This window comes from Dipodomys spectabilis, unplaced genomic scaffold, assembly GCF_019054845.1.
Source record: "Dipodomys spectabilis isolate Male_0828 unplaced genomic scaffold, ASM1905484v1 ptg000002l, whole genome shotgun sequence".
Lineage (NCBI taxonomy): Eukaryota > Metazoa > Chordata > Mammalia > Rodentia > Heteromyidae > Dipodomys > Dipodomys spectabilis.
This window is the reverse complement of record NW_024870679.1, coordinates 16,447,426-16,460,431: the sequence shown is the minus strand read 5'-3', so window position 1 is coordinate 16,460,431 and position 13,006 is coordinate 16,447,426. Positions and strand designations below refer to the sequence as shown.

The 13,006-nt window shown below is 42.8% G+C and overlaps 2 protein-coding genes across 6 annotated transcripts in view; one reads left to right on the top strand and one right to left on the bottom strand.

Annotated features, from left to right (window-relative positions):
- Positions 1–10,076, bottom strand: part of Glmn (glomulin, FKBP associated protein) — a 32,344-nt gene extending 22,268 nt beyond the window's left edge. For both annotated transcript variants that reach the window (XM_042677987.1, XM_042677997.1), the window contains exons 1-6: positions 10,011–10,076; positions 9,215–9,291; positions 8,363–8,488; positions 3,126–3,242; positions 1,873–1,981; positions 676–919 (exon numbers count right to left, since the gene is read on the bottom strand). In XM_042677987.1, coding sequence (XP_042533921.1) covers positions 676–919; positions 1,873–1,981; positions 3,126–3,242; positions 8,363–8,488; positions 9,215–9,253 — 635 coding nt within the window. In that variant the 5' untranslated portion in view covers positions 9,254–9,291; positions 10,011–10,076. The remainder of the gene's footprint in view (positions 1–675; positions 920–1,872; positions 1,982–3,125; positions 3,243–8,362; positions 8,489–9,214; positions 9,292–10,010) is intronic.
- Positions 10,077–10,335: 259 nt separating this feature from the next.
- Rpap2 (RNA polymerase II associated protein 2) overlaps positions 10,336–13,006 on the top strand; it is a 65,851-nt gene continuing 63,180 nt past the window's right edge. For all 4 annotated transcript variants that reach the window (XR_006147902.1, XM_042683215.1, XM_042683208.1 and 1 more), the window contains exons 1-2: positions 10,336–10,425; positions 11,156–11,198. Coding sequence is in view for 3 of the 4 variants with exons in the window: in XM_042683215.1 (XP_042539149.1) it covers positions 10,353–10,425; positions 11,156–11,198 (116 nt within the window). In the remaining variant the exon portion in view is untranslated. The remainder of the gene's footprint in view (positions 10,426–11,155; positions 11,199–13,006) is intronic.

The following is a 13,006-nucleotide window of genomic DNA, read 5'->3' as shown; positions in this document are numbered from 1 at the left end:
CCAATTAACCAACAGAAAACTGGAAGTGGTACTGTGACTCAAAGTGGTAGAGCACTAGCTTTGAGCAAAAAAGTCTCAGGGCAAGCACCCAGGCTCTGAGTTCAAGCCCCACAACCAACCAAAAAATAAAACTAAAAAAAAATATTTTATTGATATATGATTTGTGTGTGTGTGTGTGTGTGTGAGCGCACGTGCGTGTGTATGCCTAGAGTTTAACTTAGGGCCTTAGTTTGCTACCACTTGATAATATGGGTTTTAAAATATGATACTATATATAGTAGCATATATGTAATATAAATGCCTCACTAAATGCCCATGCTGTATCAGCTAAACTCCATATTCTTCTAAAATTCAAAATCTGAAACTACAGCCAGGTGCCAATGGCTCGCTCATTCCTCTAATCTGAGCTACTCAGGAGGCTGAGATCTGACAACTGAGCTTCAGAGCCAACTCAAATTTGAGAGACTTTATCTCCAATTAACTAAGACAAAGCCAGAACTGGAGGTATGGCTCAAGTGGTGGAACACTAGCTGTGAACAAAAAAAACTAAGCGAGGAGAGTGATAGACCCTGAGTTGAAGATCTGAAAGTGCATTTATATTCACATGGCAAATAGGAAACATAACGTAACCAAACCATCAATTACTTAACTCCATGTTCTTAACAACATACTTACAATTTCAGCAGTTCATCTTTTAATTTTTCCTTTTCCTTTTCCTTTTTATCTTTGCCATTCATGACTTCTTCCACAAAAGGTTTAGTGAACTCTATTAAGGCCCTGCAACATTGACAAAGGCCATAGTCATCTGCTTCTATTTGTTCTTTTGAGTACGGGACAGGGAGGAGAGACAGCTGACTCCAGAGGGTAGACAATGCCAATCCAACTGAATACGCCCTGTTGTTAGGAAGTTTCTGAATCACTGAAACAGACATGGAATTAGTTATTATTAAAACAGCTTCATCAAGCATGATCAACATATCACAAGAAGTTCAGTATACAGAATTACAAAACTCTTTTTTCCCCTACATTTTAACAACTTTTATCAGGATGACATATCATAGCTAAATTGGAACTGTTTTTCCTTGTTGGAGGTCCACAGACTAAGCATTTTAAGCATATTATGTATGAAAGCACACAAACCTCTTATACATACATCTTATACATACATGTTGTTTCTGTGTGTTTATAACAGGTTAAATTCTTAAGACAGAAACACTTCATGTTTTTCATGAATATTTCTTTTTTTCCACAGGATTTTGAGTATTTCAAGTGTTACAAAGCAGATGATCATTTTCATTTAAAATAAATTTATTCCAATTTCTAATTCTGGGACCCTGGGATCACACATATTTCCTAAAATAAAAAATAATCTATCCCTATGAATAAATATAGTCTATCTGCTATGCTCTGGGAGACTTCGCTTTCCATACCTCCTAGTATCTTTATCCAGCCACAGCTTTGTTATTCTTATCTCCAACCTCCCAATGCCTTGTCTGACATTCTACACAAGATACAGAGCAATCATAATAATAGCAGAGTGAGTATATCATAGACAACTTGAGGGTAACCCTTTGACAATGCTTAAAGGGAAAAATTCTACTTATAAACCATAGAAAGGAAGGCTAACCATAAAGATACAGATTGCAACATGGCATACAAAAAACAGCATAGCATTCCACAAAATATTTACTCAGGTAGCCACTCTGCCAGGAAAATATCAGCCCGATTCAAACTGGCATTACTATTACTCATGTAAGCAGAGGACTTAATCATTTGGCATAAACTTTATTGCAGTGGAGTATTCACACTTTGGGGTAAACATCAAATACACAAATAAAGCAAGAAATACTTTGATATCAAAATGCTCATTACCTGTTTGTAATGGCTGAAGTAAAAGAAGAATAATTTGGGATATCTGTTTTCCAGAGGGCTCTTCAATCAGTTCAAGCAAACCCAACAATAATTCCTTTGGATTACATAACTATAAAAATATTCACAATTGAACCTGTTTAAGTTGTATTTAAAGCCACATGATTACTATTTTTAAGAAGGTATATATTAAGAAAATATAATTACTTTTGCTTAACCATGAAATGCCTCAACCAATTGTTAGGAGACATTGGGGGAGGGGGGGGCAGGGAATGGTCAGAGCTCAGGTTTCCCGTGTCCCATGGGTGTGTACTAGCCTCTGATGTTACACACTAGCTGCTGACATTACACACTAGCCACTGATGTGCCCCAAGCTTCTCACAGGTGGGCTCTTCTATGCCAACCTGCCTGGGTATTTAGAGTAACCCACAAAATCTTTTCTACCTAAAGACAGAACTTTACACCACTTTTAGACTGGACAGATCTTACCAACTCATTGGCCTTCTTTTCAGTTGCTTTTTTCCCCTCCAGAGCTGGGGATAGAACCTAGGGCTTCACACGTGCTAGGCAATCTCTTCTACCACTGAGCTATATCCCAAGCCTAATGTTTGTAAAAAGTTCATGTAGTCAGGAACTCATCTAGAAGGAGCTGCTTCTTTCTACATATATATTTGCACTGATTTCCTAGTTTCCTATGATGTCATTTTTTTCTCTGAATTTATCTTTTTAAGTCATCATATATTAACATGGAACTTTCCTAGCTTTTTCTCAATGGTCTCTAAGGTCATAAGTCACAACGGATCTGTGTTCTGCTTCTTATTCATACCCTCATGGTTGCTTGCAATTCTAGGTGTTTTGTGTTAGGAAAGAATTTCAAACAAATTGCCACAGAAGAGCACTGACATTTGATTCTAGTTCCTATGTTACAAAGAGATCAGTATGTCTCTCTAAACACTGAATCCAGAATGTGTGTGATACAGCTATTTGTCAGAATACAGCCTCCCGGCTCTCTCCCTCAAGATTCTGAACCTGTAGTTCTGCTGTGGTTAGTAATTCTGATATCTAGAAACTCTGGGAAGTGGGAAATAGAACTATTCTTTCAATCAAATAAAGTTAGGCTATTCTCCAGAGAATTCTCTTCTGCATATTACTTTCATGAACTGAAAAGTTTTCTTATCAAATAACATTCATTAAACAGTACAGGGAATTATAATACTGCTATGGATTATGGAAAAATAAAAGTTTTATTAACTTACCTTTACCAATAAATCAAGCATCAGAAAATAATCTTTTCTTTTATCATCTTTATCATTCCATAAAAGACACCTAACAACAGGACCAACAAGATTCCAGCCCATAGACTTGATGATGACCTGCAAAACATCGTCAGAGTAAAGCAAACACTGCCCTCTACAGGACTCAGGGTGCTTCCCTAACCTAGAGGAGTTTAAGATTTTGCTCACAGAGGAAAAAAGAGGCAAGTAAGGGCTACCACATTTCACCACTCACTTTCCAGGGTAGGCTACAAACATATAGTGACATTATCAAATACTTTTTAAGGCTGGGAATAGTGGTTCGCACCTGCAACCCAAGCTACTCAGGAGGCAGAAATGGGGAGGACCCCAGTTCAAGGACAATCTGGGTTAAAAGCAATCCCTTTTCAATCAATAATAAGCTGGGCACGGTGGTGCTCTCCTGCCATTCCAGCTTCACAAAAAACTTAAACTAAGAAGATCGTGTTCTAGGGCAAACTGGACATGAATATGAGACCCTAATCTGAAAAGTAAATAAAGCAAAACGGCTTCTGCTTTGGGCTGTATGGCTCAAGTAGTGCTTCACTTGATTGATAAGTACAAGGTACTGACTTCAAACCCAAGTACTATAAAAAAGAAATATTTTTTAATACTTTCACTGAGCAAGGCAAAAAGATTTTATGGGTTTTTGTTTGTTGGTGGTAGTCATGGGGCTTGAACTCTTGGCCTGGACTCTATCCCTGAGCTCCTTAGCTCAAGGCAAGTGCTCTACTACTTGAGCCACAGCACCACTTCTGGTTTTTTCTGGTGGTTAATTGGAGGTAAGAGTCTCACAGAGCCAGGTACCGGTGGCTCAGGCCTATAATCCCAATTACTCAGGAGGCTGAGATATGAGGATTGTGGTTCAAAGCCCGAAAGATCATGAGACTTACTTGCAATAAACCACCAGAAAACTGGAAGTGGCATCATGGCACCCCACGACTGACAAAAAACAAACAAACAAAAAAGAGTCTCACGGACTTTCCTGCCTGGGCTGGCTTTGAACCATGATCCTCAGATCTCAGCCTCCTTAGTGGCTAGGATTACAGAAATGAGCCACCAGCTCAGCTAAGGATTTTATGTTTTATCAAGTAACTTGGTCTTTCTTAGGCTTTGAATAGTTCCTCTGCTTTCAAAAGGGGAGTTAGCTTGCTTAAGATTAACAGGTACTTAAGCTGAGTACTAGTAGCTCACTGTCATCCAGCTAGTAGAAAGCTGAGATGAGAGGATTGAGGTTCCAAGCAGAAAAGTCTACAAGACCCCATTGTAATGGAAAGAAGTTGAACATAGTACTGTGTGTCTCATCCCAGTAACAGCACAAAGCCTAGCACAGGTGGACCACAGTCCAGGTACATGCCTGAGCAGAAAGCAAAACCTTTCCCAAAAAACAACCACTGCAGCCAGGAACTGGTGGCTCACACCTGTAATCCTAGCTATTCAGGAAGCTGAGATCTGAGGATCACTGTTTGAAGCCACCAGGCAAGAAAGTCTGTGAGACTCTTATCTCCAATTAAGTACAAAAGAGCCAGAAGTGGCTCTGTGGCACAAGTGGTAGAGTGCTAGCCTTGAACAAAAGGAGTTCATGGACAGTGGCCAGGCCCCAAGTTCAAGCTCTAGGACTGGCATGTCTGCACGCGCGCACACACACTCACACTCACACACAGTAACCAGCTCAAAAAAGAGTGGACAAGCACCAGGTCGAGGCAGGATAGTGTGTTTGAGGCCAGCTCAGGCAAAGTTAACAGTGAGACCCTCTTTCAAAAACAAAGTACAGACCAGGCACTGTGGCTCATAATTGTAACCCCTGCTACTCTGGAGGCAGAGATTAAAGGATGGTCACAATTTGAGGCTGGCCTCAAGCAGAAACCTGAGTGTTTACCTGAAAACTAGCTAAAGTAAAAAGGGGCTGTGGTCAAGTGATAGAGAGCCTGCCAAGCACTTGGTAAATCTAATCCTGGATTCAATTCCCAGCACCAAATAAAAAGAAAAAGAAAATTAAGTTGTAGTCAGTTTTATCAAAATTGGAACCTCTGAATTTAGCAGGGCATACATACAAAGGTGATTCTCAAGCTATTAAGACTAAGCCTGCCTGTGCTTAAAACTTATCCTATCAGCTATTTATTTAGAAGTATGCTAAAAATAAACCACTCAGACCCACTAAGGTGTCTCAAGCCTATAATCCTAATACTTGGAGGGAGGAAGATTGGAGGAATCAGAGGCCAGCCCAGGCATGAAAGTTCACAAGAAGCTGGGCAGGTGGCTCACACCTGTAATCCTAGCTACTCAGGAGGCTGAGATCTGAGGATCACAGTTCAAAGCCAGCCCAGGTAGGAAAGTCCATGAGACTCTTATCCTTGATAAAAAACTAGAAACGGAAGTGTCACTGTGGCTCAAGCAGTAGAGTGATCTACCACTAGAGCCATACTCCAGTCCAGTATCTTTGCTGGTTAATTGGAGGTAAGTGTCTCACACATGTTTTTGCCCTGGGAGGCTTTGAACCTCCATCCTCAAGTCTTAGCATCCTGAGATTTGAAATCTTAAGTTTCGTGCTTGCACTTTACCCTGTGAACCACTCCTCCAGCCCTTTTGCTCTAGTTCTTTTGGAAATAAGGTCTTGCTTTCTGCCCAGGCAGGCCTGACCCTCAGTCCTCCTGGTTGTTGTCACTTGGAAGACAGATACATGTCACTGTACAGGTGTGCACCGCCAAGCCCAGCCATTACTTGAGATAGAGTCTTGTGAACTTTTTTTTTTTTTGGTTGGTCGTGGGGCTTGAACTCAGGGCTTGGGTGCTGTCTCTCAGCTCTTCAGCTCAAGGCAAGCGCTCTACTCTAATCTCCAATAAACCACCAGAAAACTGGAAGTGACGCTGTGGCTCAAGTGGTTGAGCGCTCGCCTTGAGCTGAGAGACAGAACTCAGGCCCAGAGTTCAAGCCTCCTGATTGACAAAAAAATAAATAAAAATTTGAGACTGAGTATTACTATATTGCCCAAGCTGATCCTTACTTGTGTGCTCAACTAATCCTCCCACCACAGCAGCCCAAACAGCTGAGGCTACAAGTGTTAAATACTATGTACCTGTCCGTGTGGTTATGGAATGGCTAAGTTCCTACATATATAAAGCACTCAAGAAAGCATATGGTCAGACACTGGTGACTCACATCTGTAATCCTAGCTACTGGGAAGGCCCAGATCTGCGGATCAAGGTTTGAAGTCAGCTTGAGCAAAAAAGTACATGAGACTCTTGTCTCCAATTAACCAGCAGAAAGCTGAAAGTGGAAGTGTGACTCAAGTGGTAGAGTATCAGCCTTGAACAGAAGCAGCCAGGCAAGAGTGTGAGGCCGTTGAGTTCAACCCCCAGTACTGGCAAAAATGAGAGATTAAGAGAAAGCATAAAGAGTAGGGCATATAGTAAATTTAAATAATAGTTGTTATTTTAGTATTAGTAGCCAAAAGCTAGATATACTTAACGGCTGTCATCTGTGAATGCCATGGGAGAAAAATCAAGAAGAACTGTTAAAAATATATGAAACTTGGGGCTGGGCATCATGGCACATACTTTTGTAATAATCCCAGCTACTAGGGAGATAGGTGCATGGATCATGGTCCAAGGCTGGCCTGAGCAAAGTGTGAGCCTTGATCTGTAAAACCAAAAGGACTGAGGCCTGGGTTCAAGTGGTAGAATGCCTGCTTAGCAAATGCAAGGCTCAGAGTTCCCAATATTACAGAAAGAAAGAAAGAGAGAGAGAAAAGGAAAGAAAGAGAGAAAAAGAGAGAGAAGGAGGAAGGGAGAAAAGGAGGGAGGGAGGGAGAGAGAGGGGAGAGAGAGAAAAAGAAAGAAGGAAAGGAAGGAAGGAAGGAGGGAGGAGGGAAAATAGAAAGAAATGTACAGTATGGGGGGCTACTAAGATCATACATATATCCCCCACACAAAATTAAATATCCTATTTTTTCTAATAAACCATTTAAAAAAGGAAAAAAACCATCTTAACTAGCAAGAATCTACAACCGTGTGTGATTGAAGTCTCAGAGTATCTGTAGATACAGCTCAATGGTAAAGTACTTGCCTGACTAGGTTGTGGGTTCCATCCCCATTCTTGTCTCAAAGCAGGGGATGGAGGTACGCATGCCTATAATCCTAGTACTCAAGAGGCAGAGGCAGGAGGCAAGAGGCAGAGGCAGAGTTCCAGGCTACACAGCAAGACTCTGTCTTCTCTGTCTTCTCTAAATCTAATCAAGGTTCTCTGGCCAGAAATGCAAGCTAGCATGGCTGGACTGTTACCAACAAAGCAAGTTTGCATTTATATCAGTAACGTAGTAAATGAAGGAAGGTCATGTTCCGAGGAAGACAATGTTCTATCCTATACCCATACAAAGGGGAGTCCAAAGTCACAAAGCTAGATAGTGTGTTGTTAGTAATGTGTCCCAGGAAAAAGTTGCTCGTGATCCCCAAACAGGTCCCTTTCCTGTTATGATGTCCTATAGGAGCTGGATGACACCAGCCAGCTCTCATTATAGGTATGCAAAAATATTGTTTTACATAAAATCTGGTTATCAAAAAAATCTAGCTAGAGGAAAAAGGACTGATCACCAAAAAATGAGTACCTAGTCTGCCTGACACTAACATTTCTCAATGTAAATTCATGTTTTAAATGCTACTTTTTGATCCCTGAAGCTAGAAGTAATCCTGTTCTTTCCAAAGCCTGTTACTTATACTTCCATGGCAGACCTTACTTCATTTCCTTTGCCTCAATCTACTTGTTAAATGTGTATGTCTCTACCAGAATAAATACCCTAAAGTATATGAATGTTCCCTCCTAATTTCTCTGATTCTCCTCTCCTCTCTCATACTGGCACTTGAAATCAGAGCCTGGGTGCAGTCAAGGCTGCCGTTCTACCACTTGAGCCACAGCTCTACTTCTGGCTTTCTGCTGGTTAACTAGAGATAAGAGTCCCATAGATTTTTCTGCCTGGGCTGGCTTTCAACCTCAATCCTCAGATCTCAGCCTCCTGAGTAGCTAGCATTACAGACATGAGCCACCAGTATTTGGATTCCTAATTTTATTTTTGTTTTCCAGTTTCCTACTGTGAAAATTTAAGTGGATTCCTAGATGTTTTATTAAAAAATAAAGGAATGAAAAATCAGATTCAATTATTCTCTTTCCAAACAGATTCCCAAAGTAAACACAAAGCTTACGCTTACCTTATTCTTTTCATTCTGAATAATTTGTAATAGCTGATCTATGTGCCCTTCCTCTATACATCTTTGGCCTGCTAATTGAAATAAGCCAAAATCTTCTTCTTTGAAGTCATGCTCTTCTAAGATTTGCTGGTTCAAAATAAAAGAGACAAACATACAAATCAAATACATATGCAAAGAGAAATTCTATATGACAACAACTTTGATTTATCTCTCTGAAGACAAATGAAATCTGCTTAAGTTCTAAACTGCACACAAATACATACATGAAAATTATGACTACCTAATAAATACTTTTTCTCTTTCCCTTTTGTTTTTTTGGGATAGGGTCTTGCTATTATATAGCCCAGGCTGGTCATAATTCTGTCTTCATCTCCTGAGTATTAGACTACAAGCATGGACTACCAAGCCTTACTGAATAAACATGAAATCTATATGATCAAACTCACTCATGAAAAGGGTCTGTGTTAAACTTAAAAAGACAAACCAGGGTGCCTTCCTGCTCTCACACTATTTTTTTTTTTTTGGGGGGGTCCAGTTGTGGGGCCTGAACTCTGGGCCTGAGCGCTGTCCCTCAGCTCTTCAGCTCAAGGCTAGTGCTCTACCACTTGAGCCACAGTGCCACTTCCGGCTTTTTTCTTTTTGCTTATGTGGTGCTGAGGAATCGAACCCAGGGCCTCAGGCATGCAAGGCAAGCGCTCTACCACTGAGCCAACTTCCCAGCCCTTCTCACGCTATTTATGAACAAGAAAAGATGGGCTTAAGGATAAATAGTCTGACCACCAAAAATAATCTATGTCCTTCCCATATGCTAAAAGAAATTTAATTTTACAAAAAGAGGGAAAAAATACTTACACATCTCTTCACTATGGACTGAAGTTCCTCCACAGCCATTCCTAACGATTGTGTCCTAGTTGTGATGCTGAAATGTACTAACATAAAATATACTATTAGCTGTGACATACGGTGTTTCAAAAGTTAAGTTTCTCAGAAAGTACAATGAAGCAAATTTAGTTTTAAGGCTTAAATGTTATCGCTGAATGTCGGTGTGTAGGCCTTTCTAAGAAAGCAGGACTTGTTAAACCACGGTGCATCTTTTTTCCGACTGCATCTTTAAGGGGGGAATGGATCTCCTAAGACTTCTTCAAGGCAAAGCAAATACACACTGAAGGGCTTTTAAAAGGCAAAATATTTTTTTTCCGGAAAAAAACCTAAAAACGAAAAAAGCTCCAAGCGAGGAGTCTAAGGTCAAGATTGTAATCCCTAGGGGCAATCTTATTTGTTAATTCCCCACTTGACAAATCCAACCCAATTCAGTCACCCAGAGGGCTTGCGGTTCTGGCTACCCCCACCCCACTTTCCTGCAGAAGCTGCCCCCCGAAGTAGTGATCACAAGCCAAATCCCCGGATCACGCAGGCCCTCGGCGGGGGGGAAGGGGGCTGCGGGCCGCCGCTCCGCCGACTCCCCGGCTTGCCGGAGGACAACTCCCTAGTGCCGTGGGCAGCACTCGGAGGAAGCCATTTCTCCAAAGTCTGGCTCTGCTAGCGTTCAGGCCCCACTACCTCGAGGGGCCTGGTCTGCAGGCCATGTCCTCCACGACCCGCCGCCCACCGCCAGCGCCCTGGCCCCAGATCCAGCATGTCCACTTACCCGCCAGACCTCGAGGGCCTCTCCACGCCCGCCACGGCTCCGGGCCCCGCAGGCCGCGCTCCAGGCCCCGCCCTGCCCCGTAGCCACGCCCAGCCTCCGACCACCGCCCCGCCCCTCCGTCCCTATCTCCTGCCATCGCCCCACCCATCTGCTGTAGCCACGCCCTGCAGCCCTGCTTTCCGACCACCGCCCCCGCTCTCGTAGCACCGCCCCGAGGCCCTGGTCTCTGATCATCGTCCCACCCCTCGCCAGTAGCCACGCCTCTCAGCCCAAGGTCACCACCCCCACGCACCGAGGGGGCGGGGCCTCGCGGGGAGACGCCGGAACCTGAGACCGCTTCCCATGGCTGACGGCGGCAGACCCCGTTTCGCGGGTTTGAAACCCGGGCCTCCCCGCCCCTCCCGAAACGCTGCAGGTAGGAACATGATTCCGGCCCGTGTTTGCCGCTGAGGACCAAGTCCAGGTTTCGGCCCGACCGGGGAAGGAGTCTCCGGGACGCGAGGTGGAGCGCTCCTGCCCTCGTCCGCCCGCCCCCCGGAGCGAGTGAGGGGAGTCCCCGGCTTTACCCGCGTTTCTGAGCGCCAGGCCGGGCTTGTGGGGAGCGAGACCCGCCTGCGGCGGGGAGGGGGGAGGGTCTCAGCGAGCCCGGCCGGCGGCGGCCAGCCTCGACCCTACGGAGGAGCAGGCCGCGGAGGGCGGGGAAGTCCCAGAGAGCGAGCCCGGCCGGCGGCCAGGCTCGAACCTGCGGAGAAGCGGGCCGTGGAGGGCAGTGGGGGAGAGGGGAGCGGAGACATCCCAGAGAGCGAGCCCGGCCGGCGGCGGCCAGCCTCGAACCTGTGCCTCCTCCTTCCGGAACGCTGGCGTCTCTGAGGAATGACTCCTAAAAGTACCGAGATCACAGACTTCAGTGATGCTTAATAATCAACTGTGGTGCATAAGAAAAATCATTTCCCAAAGCGATACTTTGCAACCAAGAAAAATTAGGGAGTTATTAATTTACAAAAACAAATTGTATTTTCTCCCTATTGTGAGTTATACACAGGGTTGGAAGGGGGTGGAAAAAAATGTCTACAGTTTATTTGGGCAGAACTCTATCCTGTATCTGATTTGATTGTATACTTGACCTAGTATTATTTTAATTGTAGGTACTAAACAGACAAGAACCTTGAAACAAGATGCTTCAAAAAGGTATGAGAACTACTAGGACAGCAATAATTGGTACTTGTTTGCAAAAAAAGTAAATATGAGAAGGAAGGAAACGATATAGGAAGTACTAAAATTCTCACATTAACTTGCTGCCTCCTTTGGCTCCAGGATTTAAGAAACCCAGACTACACACTAAGACTCCCAGTGAAGGTGGGATATCTGTAGAAGTCTGTGAGGACAGCAGAAATTAATCTGGGACTCTTTATTGGTGGATATGCTAGGAGACTTCTTCAGAAAGTTACTATCTGTAACACTCCTGGAAACTTTTTCTTGTCAAAAAAGGCTGTCCTGAATGGCCTTTTGACTTCTAAGAGGACAAGATAATCTCATGTCACTAAAGGTTTCTAGAATAGTAGTTGTCTATGAAGGGAATCAAAAACCATGTATGCATGAGTCTGTATCTGATCTATCACTTTATGAAAATTTGCTAATTTTATACTGGATGTGATCTTAATATTCTTTCAAAATCATTTACTGAGTATAAACTATTCTCCACTTGGATTAAGCCCTGAGGATATGATATTGAGATAGATAATATATCTTGACTAGTGAAACATATCAAACTGGTACCAATAAATGCATAATAACAAATTGTGGTAAGTGCTACAAGGAGGAAAAACTTGGATAAGAGCATGATTGGATTTAAATTTACAAAATTTTAAGATGTTAAGGCCAGTGATCATCTGAGAATGGAGAAACAATGTATTTGAGTTATATCTTAGAACATATTTCCTTGTGAATCAATATAGTACCCTAATGGCTTTATGCTATATTACAAGAATAATGTTTAGTTGATACTGATTAAGATTGTGATTTCTATACTCCTCTGAGCCTCAAGCATGGTAGTACATTCCTGCAGTCCGAAAGTGGAGGTAAAAGATTTCAGGTTTTAGACCAGCTTAGGCTCCATAGCAAGACTCTTATCTCAATCTATCTGCACTTATTTACTCTTGCACCTCATCCATTTCTCCTCCCACCCCCCAATAAAAGAAAAAGCCACTAATCTAATCAACCCTGTAGAGATTCCATTTGCTACAATTTTAGGAATCTACAAAATTGTTTTGAAGGGGTTTGACATGCTGGGAAATTAGGCCCTCCTACTTGCTAAGCAAGCACTCTATCACTGAGCCACAGATGAAATTAGTTTGAGTAGGTCACCAAGTTGTTAACAGCAGTGACCCTCTATATATTTATTCCAACTGGAAAGTACTCCTACATTCAATCCAGCTGAATACAATTAAAGCAGGAATTGAAACAATGGGCAAAAATGCAAAATAACTCAACTTTTCTCATAAAGTTCACTTGAAAAAGTTAACAAAGACACAGGTGCCAGTGACTACTTAAATATTGGAAGAGTTTCCTTTTCTAGGCCAACTCAGGCAGAAAGGCTTTGTGACTCCATCTCAGTGGAAGAAAGTAGGCATAGTACTATACACTTCTCATCCTAGTTATAGTGGGAAACATCAAACCAGAAAAATCTCTATCTTTGCCCAGGCAAGGACGCAAGACACTTATCTCAAGGATAACCAGTGCAGAAAAGCACAGGAGCTATAGTTGAGTAGAAAGTTCTGCCTAACAAGCTTGGGATTCTGAGTTGAAATCCAGTATCATAAAAACAAAACTAAACAAACAACAAACAAAAAAACCATGTTTGGGCATAATCGCCACATCTCATGAGGTGGAGGTTAAGAGGGTCCTGGCAAAACAAGGCCGAAAGCAAGATTCCAATCTCAATCAGTAAGCCAGGTGTGGTGATACACACTGCTAAAGGAGTGTGGCTCAGGTTCAGG